Below are 23529 nucleotides of genomic sequence, written 5' to 3'. Positions count from 1 at the left end.
GATTGTATGTCTTTTCAATCTACAGATATATAATGTCTGTTCACCTGTTCAATCCAATGAGCACAAAAAAAAATCACAGAATCACAGAATCATCTTGGTTGGAAAGGACCTTGAAGATCATCTAGTCCAACCGTTAACCCAGCACTGAGAGATCCCAACTACACCAGATCCCTCAGTGCTATGTCAACCCGCCTCTTGAACCCCTCCAGGGATGGGGACTCCACCACCTCCCTGGGCAGCTCATTCCAACACCCAACAACCCCTTCTGCAAAGAAATACTTCCTAATATCCAGTCTAAACCTTGCCTGGCGCAACTTGAGGCCATTACCTCTTGTCCTATCGCTTATTACTTGGCTCAAGAGACTCATCCCCCCTCTCTGCACCCTCCTTTCAGGGAGTTGCAGAGGGCCAGGAGGTCTCCCCTCAGCCTCCTCTTCTCCAGACTAAACCCCCCCAGTTCCCTCAGCCGCTCCCCATCAGACCTGTGCTCCAGACCCTGCACCAGCTCTGCTGCCCTTCTCTGGACACGCTCAAGTCATTCAATGGCCTTTTTGGGGTGAGGGGCCCAAAACTGAACCCACTCATCGAGGTGTGGCCTCACCAGTGCCGAGCACAGGGGTCAGATCCCTTCCCTGTCCCTGCTGGCCACGCTATTGCTGATGCAAGTCAGGATGCCAGTGGCCTTCTTGGCCACCTGGGCACACTGCTGGCAAATGTTAAATCAATCTAAGCAAAGTTATTTCAACTCTCTTGTATATAAATGAAACCAGATTGCTGATAGGATTTTCCTGTACGGCAATTAAAACATTTTCTCTTTTCACAAGGAAAAATGGTCTTGCAAGCAACGTAACAACAAGGAGTGCAAGAAATACCTCCCCAACACACCACATATGCTGGGTACAATGCCAATACCTAAGCCCGTGGACACTGATCATGTTATTTTTCCCATTTTTTAATGCATTAGATTATAATAAAATGTACAACTAAACACAAACCTGCCTTGAAACTTTTTCAGGAACATTTGGGAGTGGAGGGAGAGGGTATTTGCCATTCTTTCCATTTAGCACAAGCTATCTAGGGAACACACCCCTAAAAAGAGTAACATCTATGCACAGATCTGGTGCAAAGATGCTATTAGAAAGATCAACTCATATGGCATGTTCTGCCTATGAGATCTGTAATTGGGAGATGATACGCATAGATCTATTAAAAAAAACCCTAAAAAGTGCTGGAAGCACTTGGTGCTGGCAAAGGCAGTTGCTGGATCTTCCCACTTTGCCACCAAGATGGTTTCTTAATTAAAAACTTTCAGAAGCTGGCCACAAAGACAGCAGGTGATTCCCACTCAGGGAGAGGTTAGGCACACTGGGTGTTTTAGCTGCAAACTTTGAATTTTAGACCATAATTCCTTCCAGTCTGGGCTAAGTGATGTGGATGGAGCTACAACTGTGGGACGTGATTTCAGACCAGGACCTGGTATGCCAGCTCTGAACACACCTTCCAACTGCAAGACATACACTGGACTCAACATTCAACACATATTTCAGCTGCTATGGTAAACTGTGGAAAATCTGAGCTGTGATCACAGAAGTTGAATTCAATTTGTTTTGAGATCACACAGCACACCGCAAATGAAAACAACCATACAAAATCTAGGTACCTTCATAGTACGTTTTAAAAGAAATCTCATGAAGCTGCAGAGGAGAGTTCCCCAAGCAGGACTGCAGAAGGATTTAAGTAAAAAAAACTTATTGGTTTGCTCAGTGTTATCTCTTGGCACGATCACACTCCCATCATTTACATTAGCTGCTTCCAGTGGAGACTGTTCGGTTTCTTTGAAGTTTTAAAAGCTCTCAGACACTTAAAGAGCACAAATATTCAGCAACTGCTGACATCTGTCATTTCTTCACGCGCTCACCCTCCGCTGTGGACATGCAGGTGGTGGTTTAATCCCCACGCAGACCTCCTGGTCTGGCCTGAACCCCTCAGGGGTACAGATAATGCTACTGCACAGACTTTGGACTAAACTCATTGAAAACAGTTTATCAAATTACATCAGTGGGATGCTTTGTCTGCATGGGAAGAGGTTATAGATGTGCTGCCACCCCAAAGATCTCACCGTAAATATAACCACATGGTTTTGAAGAGAGCAGCGTGCGGTGTCAAGCTCTGAAACCCTCTGGAAGCTACAAACCACGCCGGTGCCTGCTCCCTCCCAGTGCCCCCACCCTCCCTCCCCGCCTCTGGACCAGCCCAGCAGCAGCAGAGTGCTGCTCCCCCCAGACCTGAGGCTCTGCGCCAGCACCGCCCCAGCCCCGTGCCCCGACTCTGACGTGACCCCGGGACCCTCCTTGGGGAACCACTGAACTGATGCCCACAGCTCAAATCACCTTGAAATCCTTCACAGACCCGACCAGGGAGCGGATCCATTAAAGCAGAGCTGATACAGCGGCCGGGATTTTATGTTGCATCAGATATGCCTAAGGAAAATAGCTTGTATTTGAAAATGTTAGGTATTTTGAATTTCCTTTTTTGTTTCTTTAACTGATACAGAAAATGCTGCAGACAGGAGCTGTATTTTTATTCCCACTTGAAAATGATGAATGTGCTTTAAATTTATCCTAGGGTGGAGATGACTTTTGAATTGCATGAGCTCACTGGCAGCTCGTTTGATTCCCCTCGCCGGGGTCTGTCACGCGAGGGCAGGGGGATGTGCTGGCACGGGAAGACGCCGGAGAAGCAAAATCGCTGTTGGTGGGAGGGGATGAGGCAGCCCCGGGGCCGTGCGACCCCATGTCCCCATCCCAGCTCCCAGCTGTGGCAGCTCCAGCCTGGCTCAGGGCCTCAGCGGGGCTGATGGGCTCCCCTCCGGGGGATGGCACATCACACAGCAGCAGCACACGGACACGGCCAGGATAACCAGCTGCAGTGATCCGACTGATGCAGATTAAGTGTTCCAGCAGTGCGTTGGACAAGGGAAATCTTTTGTTTGCATTATGACACCAATACTAAATATAGAAAATTAAATTAAAAAAACCAAGCAACTTCAATTGGAAAACATCAAGCTACGATTTGTGCTTGATAAGCTACAGCTTTGCTTTAGTTGTGCGTGCGTGTATATACGTGATACGTCATGTTAGTGAGTGAAAATGTACAACAACACTCTTCTAGAAGCCAGAAATCTAACAGGTACCAAATGGTCTCAGGGGCTAATTCAGAGAAAGGCTGATTAAATATAAAAGCCATGGGATCCAATAAGCTCCTGCTTTACATGGTGGAGACCTGGACTCAAATCTTGGTCTCTTTTCAGAGGTGCAGATGGCTTGGAGGCTGTGTGACGCCTACACCTTTGACCACAACAGCCTAAAGATTGATCTTTATCCGAGTGGACATGAATATACACATCTTGATTGTCACCTGGGAATAGCATATCCTGTCCTAAAAAAGGCTTAACAAAACCCCAAGAAGAGACATACCCGTTTATCTACCTATATTCAATCCTTCTGCCTCTCCAGACCTTCCAACACTACCAGTCACTGACCACAGCAGAGCAAACCTCTTCTCCTGCCAAGACATTTTACAGCTTCAGGCTTGGTAATCTCAGGGCTCCCGAAGGGTGGGGGATGCTGGTCAGCATCTCACCATTAAGAAAACACTCAGTGCCACACTGGTTTGGACACGAGTGCTGAGAACATTTTTTTTGTTCCCCAAGCCACCAAAACCACCTCCACATGCCAGCAGAAGACATTTTATTTCACCACGCTGTCTTTGGAAGGCAAATGCAGCATCAATGTTTCCCTAGCTGGACTGTCAAAAACATTTATGAATAATTTAAGACTGCCATCGACTAATTGCAAGCCATGTGCCAGATCCTCATTAGTTCCCGATACTGTCTGCTGAATAACGCCAAAATCTTCCCCTGTTACTATTTATTTTACAACCCTCAGCAGCCAGTGGTCCCCAGGCACAGGCAGGCAAGGCACAAACCTGTGGCAAGACCCTGAAGCTCTGGGAGAATTTTTCAACTCTCTTCAAAGAGTTGAAAAAATACCCCACATCACAAGGAAAGGAGATCCAGACAGAAGGAAGGCTGCACCCGAGCTTCAACATTTGGGGCAGAAATTAATTAAAGGATAAGCTAACAGAACGGGCTCTGAGAAAGAGGGTAAGAAGGTTCAGAAGTATTGGGTGAGGATGTGTGCACGCATTTTGGATGAACCTTATCACCCACTTGACTTTAGTACTTGTGAAAATCAAAGTATAAGAATAAGCTGCCTTCCCATCCTTGAAAATTTGTCAAACACTTGCTGGGTTTTATATTCCTTTTTAATGAAGCATTTTATAGAACTTAAGCCAGAGTACCACAGAAATACCCAGAACTTCTGATAACATCTTAACATAAATTAAACCCGTACTTTTCCTGGAAATTAGTGTGTGGAGTGGGACAGACCAAGGTTTGGTAGCATAAAATTTTCATGAGAGTTGATGAAATACTATGCAACTTCTGTAGAGCCCAAGCAATAAATTCAAATCCCAGGCTGAAACACTGCCTGCCATACCCATCCTGGCTCTTTTTTGTGGCTGAAAACTTCAATTAAATCAAACCAAAGCTGGTTGTATTATGTTCATGATTGAAAAAAAGCCACTGGGCTGAAAACAAGCAGGAGCAAAGTCAGAGAAAGGCCCATTCTGCTTTACCACATAGGACACCCTCTGCTACAAAAAGTGAATTTTTAGTTATTTTAGTTGTTGAAGACTCTAAAATGCCTGTTTAGAAACCATTTGTTTTACAGACTCCACTCTCTTCAAACAGGATTTTTTTCTCGGCTACTTTGGCAATCAGCATCCACAGCTCATTAGCTGTTTTACATTTTGTTCTAGATGCGTTCTGTTGCCATTTTAGTATCCCCTGGTGGAAGATACATCTTGCTGTCCAAAGAAAGCCCTTACAGGGCTAAGCTCCATAGCCTGGATATTGCCAGTGTGTTGAGAGGAAGCCCAGGTGAGAAGCGTTTTAATATTTATTACAATGAAATGGGGTTCTAAATAACACCGTATCAATCAGCATCTGCTGTGTCCTTCGTTAAATAAGAACCCATAAATTAGCCAAATGCCTGAGTTATTTCCTTTACGTGCTTTAGACTGTAACTTCTTTCAAATGTTGTCTTAAACATATACATCCATCAGGATGAAACCAGTGCCTGTTTTTCACAGACTGTGTGCCTAAAAAGGCTAAACTATTTTTTTAGCATTTTTAAGGGGTTTGTGAAACTCTCTTACCCAAAAAGTGACAGTATCAAACACATACCATGAGGGAAAAAACCCCAGAAAATTATAAAAGACAGTTTAAGGAAAACACGCTACTGCCATATTGCATATATTGGTAAACAATATATTGGTGGAGGCTGAGCCATCTTCTCCTCCACTCCAAACCTCACCTAAACACCACGGTTCTTCACACCCTGCATCAGCGCTGACATTTGCTTTTTGGAGGAAAAACAATCATGATGGCAACAGTCAGGGTGTTCTAATACCATATAATTTGGTTGCCATCTGGCTCCTGCTCCACGGTACATCACAGCCATCATCTTGTACTTTGGGTTATGGCAACCCTGAACAGCTTCAACTCCTGCTGGCTGAAAATAGTAAAAGCAAAAATTGCGTTCACCATCCTATTAAAAACCTGCCACTGGTATGAATACTTGTCATGCTCTTAGCCTGTGGGATTGCTATATTACTCCCCTGGTTAAAACAACTGATTAACAAAAAAATAGCAGGGATGTCTCCCATTTAGTTTCTCTGCACTGGGAATCTTGAACACTGGGAACAGATCAGTGGGCTGTAACGTGTCCCCCTGATACAGCGCCAGGAACTGCTTTGCTGTTTCAGCCCAGTGCTGAGACTAGAGATATTAAAGTTAAGACCCAAGTTTAGGATTTCCAGTTGGAACAAAGAGCTGGTGATTATAACAGCCCAGATCAACGCAATTTCACAGTAATATCTGGAACATGTATTTTGGGGGAAAAAAACCCCTCACATATTCAATTAAATGAAAATATTTCCAAATAGTGGTGGTTTGGGTTTTTTCACATCCTCTTCTTCTCCTTCTCTTTTTAAAACTAGCATGGCACCTCAACTAGGATCACAAGAAATTCCAAAAAAACGAAACACTGCTGCTATTCTCATGCAACCTTCACAAAAACAGAAAAGAAAAAGAACAAAAAGAAGAAAGAAAATATGTAGTGCTACATGGTTTTTAAAAGTGTGTCTGGAAAACAATTTGATTCTGTTCCTACAATAAAAGTTTAATGTTTTGGATGCAATCACTGCAAATTACGAAGCCTTGGCAAGCTGCTCCCTTCGAACATATGGAAATTTTGTCTGTCAAACTTTGCTTTCTTCACTTACTGCCTGCTAATACATTTTTATAACTGCCTCACCAGCCAATATGATTTCATTACAGACTGCGATCCAAAGTGACACAAAACCACTTTTTCCTTCCAGTTTGGGGCTTGTGCATTTGGTAGAAATCCCAACCAGGCTGTAACAGGTCGTGCTCGTGGTGCTGAGAGAAAACCCAACCTGGCACCCTCCAGCTCCTGATTTCCTTACCTGAGGATGATGGGTACTTGCTCAAAAGAACTCCAGAGAAAAGAAAGTTTAATGTACTGCCAACAGAAACCCCTCTCCCTCAATACAGGGGAGAACAAACTAGTCTCATGGCACAGCAATGTCCAGAAAAAGTCCAAAACGAGCTTTCTTGGCCATTTACTCATCTGTGCAACGACAAATGATGGGGATGAAGCATTAACCTGGTGATCTGCTGCAGGTGATTGCTTGAGGATGCAGCCAAAGACCGCGCTCAGATTAAAAGGGGGATGGAAGCTGTAGGGTAGGCTGAAACCCCAAGAACATGGGCTGAATCTAGCTGGAGTTGCCTGAAAATAAACAAAATACTAAAAATGTCAGGCCTGGCTCCTCTTCTTATTGCTCATGTCTTTTTTGTGGAATTCACCAGCAAGAACCACAAAAATTTTCCCTCTCAAAAGGCCTTTCAGAAGTCAAAGGGCTGCCTGAATACCGGCATTGTGAGCGTCTGTAAGAGGGACGCATGGGGATGGTGGCCCCACACCCTGTGCTTGGCTCCTTCTCTAGTGGGACGCTGAAAACTGCAAAGCACGGGCTGTAATCCTTTGATTTTGGTTCAATAAACAGAAGAAAAACGTATCAGCCCATCAAAATTTCTCATTTTTTTAGAAACTATCAAAGTATTAGCCCCGCGGCGCTCAAAGACTGACAGGGGGTGGCAGGGGAGCAATGAGGGAGAGGAATTTAGGGATGTTTTGCAGGAATATCTTTATGTGATGTAGGGGTGGATGTATAGGTTCAAGTCACAGGCTGTCTGTAGGCCCACACAGCCCATCCCATCACGCCAGACGTGGTCGCCGGGCTCAGGGAGGGCAGCACCCTTGGCAAGCTGAGCACGGAGGAGGTGGCCGTCACCCTGCCTCAGGGCACAGAGCAGCTCTGGAAGGTGGTGCAGGGGCTGCAATATTGCACTCTGGTTTTAACGTACAATTTGCTGATTTGTACACATGTTCCTGAAAAAATGAGGCTGCTCAGACTTTGGGCCAATTCAGTAATATGATTCCTCTATAATCCATCTTTACACCATGGCTACATACAGCGTGCATACAGCAAACCAGAGACTAAGTCACCCCAGAAAAGCAACCCCAAAATGTTACACCTATGGCACTTCACTGATCATGGAGAAGCAGGGCACCAGCCAGCCAGCTACCACCAGACAGAAGGCAGGAGTACTTAGTTCAGTACTTCATTTATTTTTGTCCCCCTCCGATCTGTCTGTGCCACCAAGGACACTGGAAATAAAGGAGACTGGTCCACATCCTCACGGAGAGGCAGCGCTTAATACCTGTACGTAAAACAGTCCTGCTCCAGCATTTTCACAAGGAAGGGGATGAAGAGGCTGCTGTACAATCTCCCACCCCTGTGACAGGCGAGCCCCGACACCTCCAGCGTGCTCCTACCTCGCAGGTCCTGCTGTGCGCGGGCGCCGGCCATGCTCTGCCGCGGCATCCGGAGGGAGGTCCGCAGCGGAGTGTGTCTCTGCTCGTCCAGGTAAGCCAGATCTTCTAAGTGGGCTGAGCTGGTGGCTGCCACAAGAAAGCAAACAACTACATCACACACCTGGCTTTCAGATCTAAAACTCTGGTTATTGTATTTTTTGGTTTTTAAACAAAATACACAGAGTTGTAACTACGACGAGTCAATACGGCTAAGATGAACCAAGTCTGATTTCCCCTAGCGAGGTGTTTTGGTAACTTTTTCTCGTGCCCCATCAGTATTTGCTCTGGTTTGGTCTCCTGTTGATGTTCATAAATAAAAAAGACACATGGAAAATGGAGACATGGAGTCTCTTATGATCTAAGTTCTCCCAATCACAAAACTCAATCCCATGTGTGCAAAGCTTGACAGAGGCAGCCAACATTTCCTACTATGTAAAGACAACTTCATAATGTATTTTATGTTAAAGCCCACAATCTCCTCTTCAATTATTTTAGAGCTACTTAGTTTGGATATTAATATTTACCTGTTCATAAAGCCAGAATTAGTGGCAGAAAAATTAAACTTTCAACAGAGCAGCAAAAAGACATGAATAAATGAGAAGAATGTTATCTGAACTAAAGATAACTTTACCATTCCAACGTTACTTGCTCATGGAAGAATTTAGTTTTCTTTACAATGCTAGATTAAATAGGAATAATTTCTTGGTCTCTTCTGAAGGTGCCATCACTACATGAATAAGCATGGCTGGAGCAGAAACTGCAGCTAGAAACTTTCTCTCTCTCTCAGAAACTGGCAGATAATACAGCACAAGTTATTTTTTATTTCATTTTTCAACTGAAGCACATGGATCGTCCCGCTGCCGAGCGCACACCTCCAGATGACTGGGCTACTTCTACAGGGCAGAGCTAGGAGCAGTGACCCCCAGGGCATGACAGCAAACACAGCAAATCAGGAAGAAGCACAAAGGGTACAACCAGCCTGATTTTGAAGGTACTTCTCTCCAAATCCCGTGGTCTCAAGCGTTACCTCTCATGTGGCACTTCCTACCAAGATGTGACATGTACAGCGACCATTCCAGCAATCAGTTTTTAAGTTTTTCCACAGGTGCCCCATGATCACAAATATTTTTAAAATCAAATTTCATGATGGGTGGTGCATGGTTCAGTGGGAAATGCCTCTGGACCGTATCAAAGGGGAATGACTAGAGATAACATTGGCCACAAAGCTGCATCAATCAATTTTTTTTTATTGGTGAAGACTGGAAGACAGGAGAAAATGTGGTTTAAACAAAACAAATTTGGATCACTTGCATCTGAATTTACCCACTGTTCTGCCACGTCAAAACCTTTTCAGCCAAGTAATTTACAGAATATTATAAAACGAAGAAATTAGAACTCCACTGCATGAAATTATTTTCCCAATTATAAACAGAAAACTTAAAAAGAGTCTTTCCAGATCACTCGTTCTGCTCTTGTTCTGATAACCATTTCCAAAGTTCACAGTAAACATTTAGCAATGGAAATCACGCTGCTCAGTGTTGGGCTGCCTAGTACTCCGTATCCGATACTGCTTTTTTTTTCTTTTGTTTTTGGTCAATTACTATAACAAGATTATTATTTTAAATTGAACTAATTCATTAAATGACTTCTTCAAAGGCTGCCTGTGAAGCTGACATTAATTCTTCGCTGTGAAATGGGTAAGTATTTTGATATAGCTCTCTAGAGTAGCTCACGGCACTGGACTTTGAATCCTTCCTCTTTGCCACCCAACACAAGATGCAATAATTCAACAAAACTGAAAGGCAGAAAATTTCAAAACTAAGAGAAACGTTTTTTTTTTTTCACACAACGTCTAATGACCATATAAAAATCTTTACAAGACCGTGTTGCAGTCAAAAACTAAGCCAGAATCAGAGGCTATAACAAGGGCTGGGGACAAAAACTAAGCAAGAATCAGAGACTGTAAGAAGAGCTGGGGACAAGGGGCTTAAATTTGGCAGCAATTTTAAATGCTGTTCTTCAATGCCTGAACACTCCATGTAAGTTTTAAGAAAAAGAAAGCGACAGAGAGAGGACAAAAGGTAAACAACAGGAGCGAGGGAAAAAGAGGAGATGAAACCATCAAAGTCTGTTTTTAGAAGTCCTTCATGCTCTTCTGCTCTCATAAAGGTGATTACATGTTCACTGTGAAGGAGCAGATTAGGGCTGAAATGCTGCAATTAAGAAGAAATGGCTTTAGCAGGGCTGTAAGTTATTTTCCGTAAGCACGAAGCCCGCTGCAGCCCGCTCCCAGCATCGCCAGCATTCAGCTCTGGGCTTCACTTACACTATGGTGGCACAGGCCAACGAAATGTGCCTTTTGCATAAAAACGTGGGCAACTTATGTCCACTTTTTGCAGCGTGACTGAGCCAGGGGAGCTGCAGTGGAAGAGCACACGTCACTGCAGCAACCACGGGCAGACCCAAGGTATCCCGGGGGTATCCAGTCCAGGGACACAAACCACACGCTTGCCCAGGAGCCTGGTCCCACGTCAGGCAGGTCAGACCCTCCCACTTCATCCCACCACCCACGCCAGCGTCAGCCCGCGTATGCGGGGACGTCTGACGCAGCCACACGTGGCTGCCGACTTGCTCGTGAGAAGTAGGACCTTAATAGATAATCCTTTCCTGTTAAATAAAAATCCCTTTTCGCTTCAGTTGATTGTCAGGCAACAACATAAAAAGCAGCCACCCAGGATTGCTTAGCACCGGCTACTGCATTTAGTATATGCTCAAAATCCACACCAGAAACAGCCCTAATTGATCCTGGGAGAGTTTAGAAAGGGAATATTCAGGCAAAGGAGACCCCCTTTAAAAAAAAAAAATCAACATCTGAATGCTTTTCTTTTATATTTGTAAATGACACTGCAGTAAGCTTATGCAGATCATTAAATCAGGATAAGGATTATCACCCTTTCCAGGCATATCTTCTACCCTTGAATGGGAGTTATTAATGCGTTACACACAGAGCTCAGCAGTTTTGCTGCGCCAAGGCTTCATCGCATACAATAAACAAACTTGCTGGCTGAAAGAACTACTGTTTCTTTGTGAAGACACCACACTTCTTCTTTACTGACTTCTGCTAAATATTCTCATTAATTCAGCTCATGTTACCCTGTTAAGATGCTCCTGCTCCTCTGAAAAAAAAAGGAAAGAAAACAAAACTCCCCATATTGGCCTTGCTGCTAAATATAAATATATATATATATCTATCAGAGTGTGTGTGTGTATATATATCTCTCTATATATATCTATCAGCTGCTGCAGGACAACATTTCCTCCCTCTAAATTCCATATTCAGTCCTGCTCCAGTCCAATTTTAATTCTATCAGGCACATACAGAGCCATCAAGGATGACCAGAAATGTTAATCTTGCTGGTAATTTCATTTCTTTATACAAGACCATTCAATATAGCAACAAACATAAGGGCTCGTTTTTCTAATTTATGTCACAACTGTTAAAACCAAAAATTATTTCCTGCCCAATTACTCATGATCAAAAAACTGAAGTAAATTTTTTTTTTTTTTTAAAAAATCGCATTAGTCCTTGAATAGAGAATCAGTTTTACAATATGATGATTAGCAAACCTTTTTTGACTTGCAGTCTTCAGGAAAACACCCTCATACAGGCCAATCCTGTGCACCCCAAGAAAATACTGCCCTACAACCACACCACAGGCACACGAAGCAGGACCTGCAATACTCTAGGGCAGCACAGAGCCTCCTGTTAATTTTACAGGATTTAAAATGCCAAATTGTTCTTCTGAAGAGGCACAAATCATACGCCATACACAACCTCTACTGCCCAAACCGTAGTTGACTCTCAAGAACTATGTGATCTGTTTTAGTCGACTGTTTCAGAAGCATCAACTAGCGGCAGCTCCACAACTAGCCTGTAGGTTCCTTAAATCAGCACTAATTGTGCCTGTTTAAAACTTTATGGAAAAAAACTTGATGAAGAGACTCACTGTGAGAGCATGCCCAGGTTTTGAAGCCCAGTTTTTCAAATTCTATCAGCTGGTCTGATCAAGCATGGCATCTCCCCGCTCAACCAAATAGAGGCTAAAAACCAGCATGGGTATATTCTTCGTTTTGCAATATTGGCTGTTCTACTTTTTTCTTCCAAGTAGGCTGCTTTTAAAAGGTTGTGTTGTTGGGTCTTCTTTCTTTTTTTCCCCCCCCTCCTTTTTAAGTCCTCAAAACTGGCTTTTAGAATAGCTTCAGATGAATGGAATCCTGTGATATTTCATCTCTTACATAAAAGCCACAGCTAACAGATAAAGAGCCCAGTGCCTCATTCACATCATTCCCATCTTCTCCTTACTGCCTACTTACAGGCTGCAGGATTTTCCTACTTATGATGCAGGAAAAGGTTTTCAACATGAAGCCAAAATTTCTGGAGCTTAAATGATGGACCACTGGTCACCACAGCTGTTAGTGCAGGGCCAGACTTTGGAGACATCCTTAGAAAGTGCCTTAGCTACCAGCTAGAAGGAGGGTTAGCAATGTTGGGACTTAGATGATTTCCAAGGAACATAATTTTGCCAGCATTTGTTGAGTTGTGTAATTGAAAATCTCTTCTAATGCAAAGGGCTGAACAATCTTTCAAGATTGCATTAATGGTCTAGGATGTAGGTTTTGGTGAGCAAGACAGGAATGAAGCCCGAGAGCTGTTCCTCGCACTCCCCCAATAACTGAGGTCTACAGTACGACAGCGGTCAGTCTTTTATTACAAATCAAGAAAAACCATCAACTCTGCTAGTTCCAAACCAGCAAAGGGCTGTTCTGATGGCAGCTCGATGGCTCTAACTGCTGCACAACAGGCAGAAAGGAGTTTCTGAAGCGAACAACAACTGAATTTTTTTTGAGTCCCTACAATACATGTGCTCCTGGAAGAAGAATTGTTTCATTTCCTGGGAAGAACTGCAATCCCGTTGGTATTTTTTATTTTTATTCGATTTATTTAAAGAGTCTGCATTTTAACCTCTGTCCTGTCTGTGAAACAAGAAGCCAGATGCAATCCCAGATGTTTTGCAGGAGTGAACTTTGTGCGCTGCCAGAGAAAAGCACGACCATGGCCAGTGGCCTGATTTATTGTTGGTCCTACAAGAAGTGAAGAATGACTCCTCAGCAGCCCAAAGCCAGGCTCTCTTCCCACCTTCATCATCTTTTACAGCTGCAACGGAGGAGACTTGTACATAATGAACTGCAGTCAGTGTGAGTGGCCAGATCCATTTTACATTTTGCGATGGGTTATTTTTGCAATTGCCTGTGCAACTATCCTGCCATTTCTCAGGCTGATGAACTGAGATTTATCTTCCTGATTTAGAACTGAGGAATAATTAAAGAGATCTAAGGCCAGAGGAACCAGAACTAATTTTTCCTGAGAATATGCTTCAATACTTCAAAAATTATGCAAGATCAATTTATCTTAGAAAATATAATATTAAACGGTTGAAAGCTTCAACCCAAATTCTGAGCCTTATCCTACGTAATAAGACACATAGTAAGACACAGTGACTGCAGATAAAGCACAAGGGAGAAAAAAAGTACCTCCTCAAAAATAATATTCACATACCGCAGATGCAATCCTCCCAAGGAAATGGCAACAAATAGTGGAAGATAATACAGTTTCAATGTGCTATTTGAACAACAAACACGAAACAACCTGACGTAAAATTGGTATCCAGCTGCACAGGGAGGGGGTGGACTTTGCACACTGGGTCTTCTGGAGGAGATGGGGAAAAGGTGTGGGGGGGTCACTGCTCTCGCTCGGGATTCAAGCCTGCCATGACTGACGCAGGGATCAGATTGTGTTATTACAAGGTGTTCTCTACGTACCCCAAATTCAGATTCCTTACAGCCGTATTAATAAATATGCTTTAATGACTTAATTTTTAGCTGGATATCTGGTCTATGTTACCAAGAAATGGTCAGACACAAACAGGACAACATAAAGTTTTTCAGGTTTATCCAAAGCATCTTCATTTCATCTTCTCGGAATAATTCATATGAAGAGTTGCATCCAATTCAGAGTTTAACCATTCCCCATAATGAAAGTAAAAATAGAAAAAAAGGTGCAGATTTTTGTTACACTGCAACACAGCTACCATTGCAGGGCTTGCAGAAAAGCACATGCTCTACGGCCAGTCTAATTAGAGCTTCCTTTCCCCCTGCTGCAGTGCATTCCGTTTAACATCCCATTTCTCTCTGTGCTATTTTGGTATCAATTCTCCTTCCCTCGGGCAGAGTTAAAGGTATTCTGAAAAAGCTTCTGCTCTGCTTCCTCCCGTGTGGTCTTCAATGGGCCTTACTGCGGTTTCACATCTCACAGGTTGGTCACTAAGATGCGGTCACCGCTCTCGCCCTGTTTACACGACCTTTCCCAGACTCCTCCAGGGAAACCATGGGACAGAGGAAAATAGGAACATATTCCAACAGTAAAAACCCATTTTTATGATCAGCTTCTTCCAATCACTTTCATCATCTGCTCAAACACTGCTGCTTGACCTTGTATTTTTATGACCTTAAGAGAGAGAGGTATTCGCTTTTCTGAAAGTCACACTTTTCAATTCACATTTTATAACCTCTCCCGTACTATTAGCTTGTGCTTTTGCCTCGTGTGGCGCAGGCAGAGGTAGGCAGGTCTGCCAGACACTCAGATCTCTGCCAGCAACACCCTTAGAGGACCAGCTGCCAGCTACTGGGATACAGGATGCTCCCCAGGTGAACCACTGCTCACCATGTTCTCAAAAAGACATAATTTATAGGCATTTATGCAAACCCTGCCCTCACCCTCAACAATACACTTTTCTAATGGATAAAGAATTTAAAGTTAGTAACTAATAGATTTGCTGCTATTTCATATTCTCCAAGAGAAAAAAGAGAGGAGCTAGTATTATATAAGGACCTTTTAATTCTCTGTTAACGTTTAAACAGACCTTATAAAACATGCATGTGGTCTAAATAACACAAGATTTCATGTTTTATTTCACGGGTAATGGAAACAGAATGAGACATCCATTGTGTACACGAAATGCAAAGTTTCCTAAGAAATTTGTGTTCATTCAAGAATCTGAATGCCCAATTCCAATGCCAAGTTGTCTTCTGACGATTAGCATGAAAAATGTTGAAGTATAGAAAATGAATTATTGTGCGTGTTTGCCTGGGATGGGGTAGGAAGAAAATGCAGTTGAAGCTTTCCGTTTCTGGGAACAATAAAACAGCAAAGCAAATGGATTCGTATGGGGTTGAACTGTAAAACTGAGTTTTAAAGAATTATTGGAAGACCCGGGATTATTTTTACAGTTTTTTTTTTCCTTGGATCATAACCTCTCAAAGTTGCAGCCCTCTCTCATTTTGGAGCACACACCATCTCTCCTGACAGGTAAACAGTTCTGCACCCCATGGAAGTAACGACCACTTGTTCTTTTACTTTTGGGGTTTTCTGGAAAGAATTTTGCTGGCAGCTCCTGACCGTCTTTCTGAAACTGTCACCCAAATCACCGGAGAACAGATAAACGCAACAAAAAAGGGAATTCTAATCGCTTTTTGGGTACCATAACCACGGAGGATTTCCAGCTCAGCTCTGTACCCTCTGCACTGGCCCTTTGCTACGGCTGCTCCTGCCCGTGCTACAGCTGGTGCACACGCGGCTTGTGCGAGCTCAAGTACAGAGATTTTCCCACATCATCACCCCTAACATGGACACTCGTTCCCTTGACTCCACTTCTTTGTTCCTTTCCATTTCCTGCCTTTCTTCTTTTCTTGTTTTAAAGCTTTGTGATTTGGGGTTTTGGTTAGAACTGGTGATTACTGGGTTGTGCTTTCTGAATGCCACACAGCAAGAAAAATTGCTGTTAACCCTGGAAGAATGAAGCAAAGTTTCTCTGTACTGCAAAGGCCGTATTCAGGAGAGGTAACACAGACCTCCCCACACTGCCGATCCGGACTACATAGGAAGGGAAGGGAATTTCCTTAATTCGAACTAAGAAAATTTTTGTTTTGTAGGTTTCCCCCCACACATACATTAAGTTAATACAGTATAATATAGCATTGGCTAAACCAACGAAAAAAAGATTTGAGCTGTAACCTGAGGTTAACAGAAAATATAATCACTTAACCTGTGCAAAACCGATTTAAAATACTACTTTAAAATCCTGAAATGTTAAGGTGACTTTTTCTTATCTGTACCAATGCTGGTTCTAACCTGATAATATTTTACATTTTACCAAAATAGAGTGAATTTTCAAGTTAAGTAAAAGGCTACCAGGACTAAACTTGCTTTTTACAACTATTTCCCCAATAATATGATGATCCTGTAAATCAAGTGGTCTCAGACCACTGAAGTCAACACCATTACAAGAATCTACTCCAATTTAGAGCCTCAAGAAGGGGTTTAACAAAAGCAGTGTAACAGCAAGGAAATCCAGCTCTGCCCAAGTGGCAAAGCTGGAAGTGCTGGGACCTCTCAATTGCAGTGAGTACAAGAACTCCCCTCCAGCAAAACACTGCATTTTCCCCTTATTTTCCCGTCCAACGTGGCTGAACGGTTACGCTAAAGCTTTTCAGAAAATTCAGCCATCTGATATTAAAACTCTGAATTCAAGCAGTGTAACTTTGCTAAAATTATAAGCTACTGAAAGCGCAGTATTAAAAATCTTGGGTAAATCCAGGTAAATCTTCTCCAACTCCAAGAGACTATGAGAAACCGAGGCCAATATCCACGAAGGACCACTGCTCCTTGCATCTAGCTGGAGTGGGATACGTTTCCGTTTCCAAGATGAAAGCTATACAACCGTTTCATTCCAGCTGGTTTTATGCAATTTAGCTGATGAAAATCTGAATTTCTCAGGCTGCGCTGTGGCCACAAGCATTCACTCTAAGGATAAGAGGAATACATTGAGGTAACTACTTTTCTTTTTGAATTGATAGCGACTTTATACGTAAAATGGCAGAAATAGTATTATCTAGAAAATAGAAAAAAATCTTGAGATTGTAGAAAGACCTTGGCATTCCAGAGAGACATAACGAAAAAATGCTGAAAGAATATTTAGCTCCACCAATCTGTGAGAAAAAAAGTGCAAGAGAAACACTAACTCAATAAGGAGATCTTTAAAAGATTCCCTATGGAGATAAAAAATACCTTTTCTATATCAAAAGACAAAAAAGACAATACAGAGACAGGCTAGGCTCCTCTCTGCATTTATAAAGACAGTCTGCAAATGGTGCACGAAACCAATTTCAGGAGCTGAATTGAATTTTTAGCTTTGAAAAGACTTGATGAAATTTGAAGGTGGAAGGGACTCAGCGGCTGAGCTGCCCCACTGCCTTTAGAGAGGGGCTGGATCTGAAGTGTGGCAGCACTAATTTAAATATAACTGAGAGCTGTTTATGTGGGATATTAGGAGAAAACAACTAGCAGCTCTGGTCCCTGAATTTCCTTAAGATTTTTTTTCCCCTGAAACACGGTATTAGTGCACAGAGACTATGCTCACATTTTGCTTAATTTTCTTCTAATATATTAGTAGCACTTTACCTCACAGCCAAGCTGTGAACAATTTGCTGTCCATAAGTTATGTGTGACCCGGAGACCTTGAAGTTCTGCTACTGCAAGAGGAATAATTTGCTCCGACCCTTCTTCAGCACAGTTTTTCCAAGTCAGTATTTTGCAGCGCTCGCTGCCCGGGCAAACAGCAGTGCCCTTCACAGCTGCTTCCGACTTAATACCAGAAAATTGCCTAACAACTTCGATACTCCACGCAGTACCTCACTCAGTAGTGCTCCCCGTACGTGCCTCCACTGAGCCCATGTGAAAGACGTGCTCTCACTGCTTTCACAAGGGGGCTTTTAAAAATCTCCTATCACACATACGCTAACCCACAAATCTCAGCAATTTACCAAGACCCAGACGTGCTCTACCAAATCTAACATCCCACTTTGGCATTTTACAGTACATAACAGCCTGCAGTGTTTTGTTTTCTTTCCAAGAGAAAGTATTTACTGGAAAAAAAAAAAGTGGTTTTAACTGTTTCTGAAGAAGTATTACGCAACGAAGTGCAAGACGAGACCAATATGTGTTGGAAGAACTGCTTCTAGTTGTAAGCTGCTCAGTGAGTGAGGGATGCATTACACAGCAGTGATTGCTGTTTGTAAGCCTGCTCTAAGAAAGAACATTTTTGTGCCATTTTGGAAGATATTCAGGGAGAACCTTGAAAAAAAAAAAAAAAGGGAAGAAAAGGGAAAAAAAGCCACAAGGTGTAAGTGCTGCCATGCTTTCGTTCCCAGGAATAGACTGTTTGTATATAAATTCAACTGCATTTGAAAAAAAAAGACAAGAACGGTCTGTTTTAGCAAAGCTGTGGTTTCTTGATTACCTTAAAATGTGGAATACCACTAAAAGAAAGGCAGCTTTCTGCCCCACTCCCAGCCACGCTTTGCCTCCACGCTAATGAACTTGTGGCTCAGAATTAGTATACATGTTTTCGGAAGGGTCAATTTTCAGTCAGACTAGTCTACTCATCTGGTTCATCAAATGGCTACTCAATGTGTAGTGCTGGTGCAAGGACGTGGAGTTGGCAGACAGTGCAGGATTAACTCTTTGGGCAATGGCATGTTTTGCAGATAGGCTTAAGTCAACCATGAAACTACATCTGGTTTCCCTCTCCCATCATTCAAGTACACAGATAACGAGGTTAACCAGTCTGGGGAGGAAAACCCATACAAGTCTGTTACTTGGAATTTTCTGGTGCCGTAAACTTATAGGAGATAACGTGATCATTTGATGATAAAAGGTTAAGCCGAGTCTTGTATTCTTGTCCATAGTCACAGGCACAGTGATTTATCCTGGACATGAACTGTGTTAGCTGACATACTACTTTAAAAGCAGCAAAACCCTCATAAAACAAAACCATCCAGAAGGAAAAAGGTGTTCCCAAACCTTGCTAGACAGTTTTCTCTTGATGCTCTAAAGGCATCAAGCAAGCCAATAGCTTCCAAAGTCAATTAAATCAATATCCACGTGTATTTAAATTTATGGTACCTGGCTTACGCTGTTCTCTTTTGAAAGTGTTTACACAGTGTCATTTATAAGAAATGAACCTAAAGGAACGAGGCTATGCAAGCCGAGTTTCCCACTTCTTTTCTAGCCCCTCTTCCCATTCTAAAATCCCAGGTTTTTAGTCTTTCAGATGTAAGTTAAGTAGCACATGCTGTTGTACCTCCATGCTTAGGGTACCCATATTTTAGCATCTATAAAATCTCATTTCTACATCGCTTTTAGTCCTATGACTGTCCAAAGTGGGATTAAAAAGGAAATCTAGTTATGCAACACAGCCTGGGTTGCCAAGAGATGCTGTTTGAACAGACAATATCCCAGGCAGTCCGGACTTTCTGAAGCAACATTCATGCTGCCAGCCAGCGGGAGAATCCTGCAGGGACTCTACAAAATGACAAAGTCTGTATTTCTCCACGTGTCTATACAGACAGACACAGCCCACCTCAACAGAATGGTTAACCCCAGAGAAGTTACGCAGCAAGAAAAAAAAATATATATGGGGCAGCAAAGCAAAGGAGAATAATTCCAGGCAAGCAGCTTTTCAGTAAAACTTTAATATTTTTAATCCTATCTCTTGTTTCTGTCCTGCTGTTACCAACTTCAGGGGGAAACTTAGCAGGTTGTTAAGAGACATCAGTAAGGTATGTCACAGCATCTTTAGGAATCTTTCAAACAGCAGACATAAAATTAAAGGAAGAAAATGTTGATGGTAGGCCAAAACAAAAAAAATTCAGTCATTAGCAAATCCCAGATGCTGCGAAAGCCAAACCAGTGCGTGCACACGTGTGTGCTAAGACTTTCAGGGCCAAGTCCACCAAGAGAGATGGGTTCCACAGCAACTTTTACGCAGACAGAAAGCAGCATAATTCTCTGAACTCCAAAGTTCTTAAGATCTTCAGAGAAGATCAGACATTTGATTTTACTTGCAGCGAATCCTTTTGAAATAGTAGAAATGGCTGCGATGTCTTGGAATTATGTGGTACTTTAAACTCAAGATTATTTGCGTTGTAATGACAGCAAAGAATTTTCTTTTTTTAAAACATATTCTCCAATAATATTACAGTTGTACAATTTGGTAAAAAAAGGGACCACAGACTGCTGAAATAACCACTTAAACATCATCAGAACCAGTTTTCCCCACAGGAATTTTACATTTAGAAGCAGTAAGTCAGACAAAAAGACAACTTTTGTCATGCTTAATGATGATGACTCCAGAAAGGAGATTTCTCTTTGGATAATGAAAAAAGCTGTGACATGCATGTACTGTGTCTCGCTCTGACCTAAAGGCAAAAACGTTTGTTTCTTACCTGCTACTGAATTTGGCCGTGGCATAAGGTAAAGAGGAATAGACTGCACTGACTGGGACAGGACCGTCTCCAGGTTCCTCTCTGGGATTTTGTTCAGGCTGTAGGTGGAGGCCGTCATGTTCTCATCCACACGGTATAAGCAGGAGTCCATGCTGGATTTCTGGGACTGCCAAGGTTTCAGGTTTCCTCCAGATCCAAGTTCTTTACTGCTTTCCCCTCCATATTTAGTGCGTTCCACATTTTCGGAGTAGCTTGTCAAAGTAGCTTGAAGGAAGAAATTATAAACAAAATGAGTAACAAAGAAAGAATGGCTTGCACACACGCTGCTCTACACCGAGTTGTGCAATGCAAGAGCCAAAAATGATGTTCATCATATTTTCCACATTCACATAAATCAGCGATTATGGAATTTAGTTTAATGATACTGTTTCTGCTTACTACTTCTAAAAGAACATTTAGGCTATAATGTTTTGGCTCATACTGTTAAAAGCCATTTGTAATCACAAAGAGTATTAAAAATTATGTGCAGCATTGTATTCGAATACACAATTCCAGAAAGAGCAGAAACTATTAAGGAAAAAACATTAGCAGTGCTTCTCATATCTTTTAATTTGCATCACAGTCGCCACCTTTTCGGGGAACGTTTGCACAAGTTTATAACCTTGCGATGTCTGACACTGAAAAGCTGCAGGCACAGAAAGCCCCCACCTGACTCGCATGAACAACCAGCTCTCGTGGATTAGTTTGGTTCAGAAACTGAACCAGATATCTCATTTGATTGACAGCAGGTTTTTAGGAAGCTTTAACTGTAATCCACACATATTTCCCTTATATTATTTCATTTTACAGATCAGGATTGTTGCTATATTGACTTTCACATTGGGAAGTGACAGCACTATACTGATCCACACCACTAACATCTTCTCCCCGTTGGTATTTTCTCTTCTAGATTCTGATGCAGTTATCCCCTGACTGTAACTCCCTTCGGGCTGTTGACTTTCCTTTCATCTTAAGTCTCTCACATATTCGCTCAAGGTCATAATCAGATCTCTTAGTCATTGAGAGAAGGTCCCAACACCCATACCAGCTTATCTGAGTGTGTCAAACTTGTCTGCTCCCTAACCTGGGGTGGGGGCAGAGAAGCAGACAAAGGAAGAAAAGGGGGGGGAGAAGAGATCACAAACCAGAGCTCACTACCCTCTCATTGACCCAATCACACACTTTTCCACTGCTATCCAAAACCCTGAAATTCAACTCGACCCTGAATATTCGGAAGCCCCAGATGCGCCCTGTGCTTGCAGATCTACTTGCTAAATTCACCGAAACCCGTCATTTTCACTTAGTGATGGTAAATACCTTTCCCAGTCCAAATTCTCTGCTAATTTCTGTGCCATCTGTCCCTGGAAACAACAGCGTGGATCTACGCTTCTTGTCTGCACGACAAATCACACTGCAATGTCTCCTCAGGGGCAGCCTACTTGTCTTCACAAAAGCCCATTCCTGAAGCAAGGGAGATGCTGCCTCATTAACAAACAGCACCACGTTAATTTTTATATTGATAAACACAAACAGTAAATTACTCCAAAGACTCACATGCTTTTAGGCTAAAGCTTTTCCTATGCCAAGTTTTAAGAGTAAGCCACCTAGAAAAGAAGTTCCAGCCAAAGAGCACCTAAAGGAAGATGCCATTTAACTGCAAATGGGTAAGGGTTATTTTGTTTGCTTTTCTAAACGCATCCAGAAGCAGAGAACTACTTATTTTAGCCAGTTGTTTACATGTTGAGTCCAGGAATAATTTCACTGCCTAACATTAGGCATTCTATTTAAATTCTCAGAAATTGCCTTATAGACCTGACAAAATATGAAAGTGGTGACACTGAAAGCCAGGGGCTCTGGATGACTCTTCCTTACCAAGGTGCCAAGCAGACTGCTGGATTCTATCCCCTGCAAAACCAGGAACTTCAATGACCAAGGACTAATCTGGCTTAATTATACATGTTAAACGACGTTATAATAGGAACCAGAATTAACTGCTTACATCTAAAATCACAAAATCATCATTTAAAAAAAAATAATCAAGACCTGTAATTCTTACTGGGCCTGTTCTTTATCCATCCCAACAAGCTCCATGTAGCTTCAACCTCTACCCCTATTTCTATCGTTTTATTTCTCAGTATTGGGTTTCTTGTCTACGCAGTGGGATCAGTATCTTCACATCTCATCAAGTGTTCCAAAATCTAGTTGTTTGTAACATATTTTGAAATTTAAACCAACACATGCAACTGCTAAGAACCGGTATTTGTTTGTTGGCATTTAAACATAGGTTTGCTGTCAGGTAAACGCGTTTACACTTTCAGAAAATAAGATAAGAACAAGAAACATATGTTCACAGATTCCTCTTGTTACCTTAAATTGTTTACTATTGAGAAAAAGGTTTGAGATGGTTTTCTACAAAATCTCCATTTCAATGTCTGGGTCTGCAGTGCTAGGCATGCTATGTTGTCTATTTACAGAAAAAAATAATCCACTGATCCATTAAAATCCATTAATTTTAAAAACTTATCTCAGTATATGTCTAATTAATCTTTGTAAAAACATCAGCAGCTGAAATCAGTCATCAAACTGAGGAAAGCCAAAATAACTGTGTGTCAAAATAAGTTTTCTCTAAATGAAGCAACAAAAAAAAAGAAAAACAAGCTAATAAATCCTGCTGGCCTCTTTTCTAATCGTCAATTTGTGTTCATTTTAAATGTAATTTTCACTGTTTTACACTAAAGCTGTTTCATGTGCAAACTCTTCATTGAATCAGGTATTTAGGATTGTTCCCTGTGGATCAATTTACCTTCTGAACAGCCCTGGATGATATAAGTACTGCTACACAGGCTGGAAGCGATTGCTCTATGGACTTAATCTCTTCTATGAGCTATTTTAAACCAAACCAATTCTGACTTTATTTAAAAGGCAAAAGCATAAGGTTAGCTACAAGCCAGCAACATGAACCGACATGCAGAGCGTGTCTCCTGGGGGAACTAAAGCTTAC

The 23529-nt window shown here is 42.2% G+C and overlaps 1 protein-coding gene across 12 annotated transcripts in view; it reads right to left on the bottom strand.

Annotated features, from left to right (window-relative positions):
- TANC2 (tetratricopeptide repeat, ankyrin repeat and coiled-coil containing 2) overlaps positions 1–23529 on the bottom strand; it is a 290476-nt gene that overhangs the window by 71827 nt on the left and 195120 nt on the right. For all 12 annotated transcript variants that reach the window (XM_074891795.1, XM_074891797.1, XM_074891798.1 and 9 more), the window contains 2 exons: positions 20490–20753; positions 8049–8174 (listed from right to left, as the gene is read on the bottom strand). In XM_074891795.1, coding sequence (XP_074747896.1) covers positions 8049–8174; positions 20490–20753 — 390 coding nt within the window. The remainder of the gene's footprint in view (positions 1–8048; positions 8175–20489; positions 20754–23529) is intronic.

This window comes from Strix uralensis, chromosome 22 (assembly GCF_047716275.1).
Source record: "Strix uralensis isolate ZFMK-TIS-50842 chromosome 22, bStrUra1, whole genome shotgun sequence".
Taxonomy (NCBI): Eukaryota; Metazoa; Chordata; class Aves; order Strigiformes; family Strigidae; genus Strix; species Strix uralensis.
Note: the sequence above shows the minus strand (reverse complement) of the source record. Positions and strands in the feature narration are given on the sequence as shown.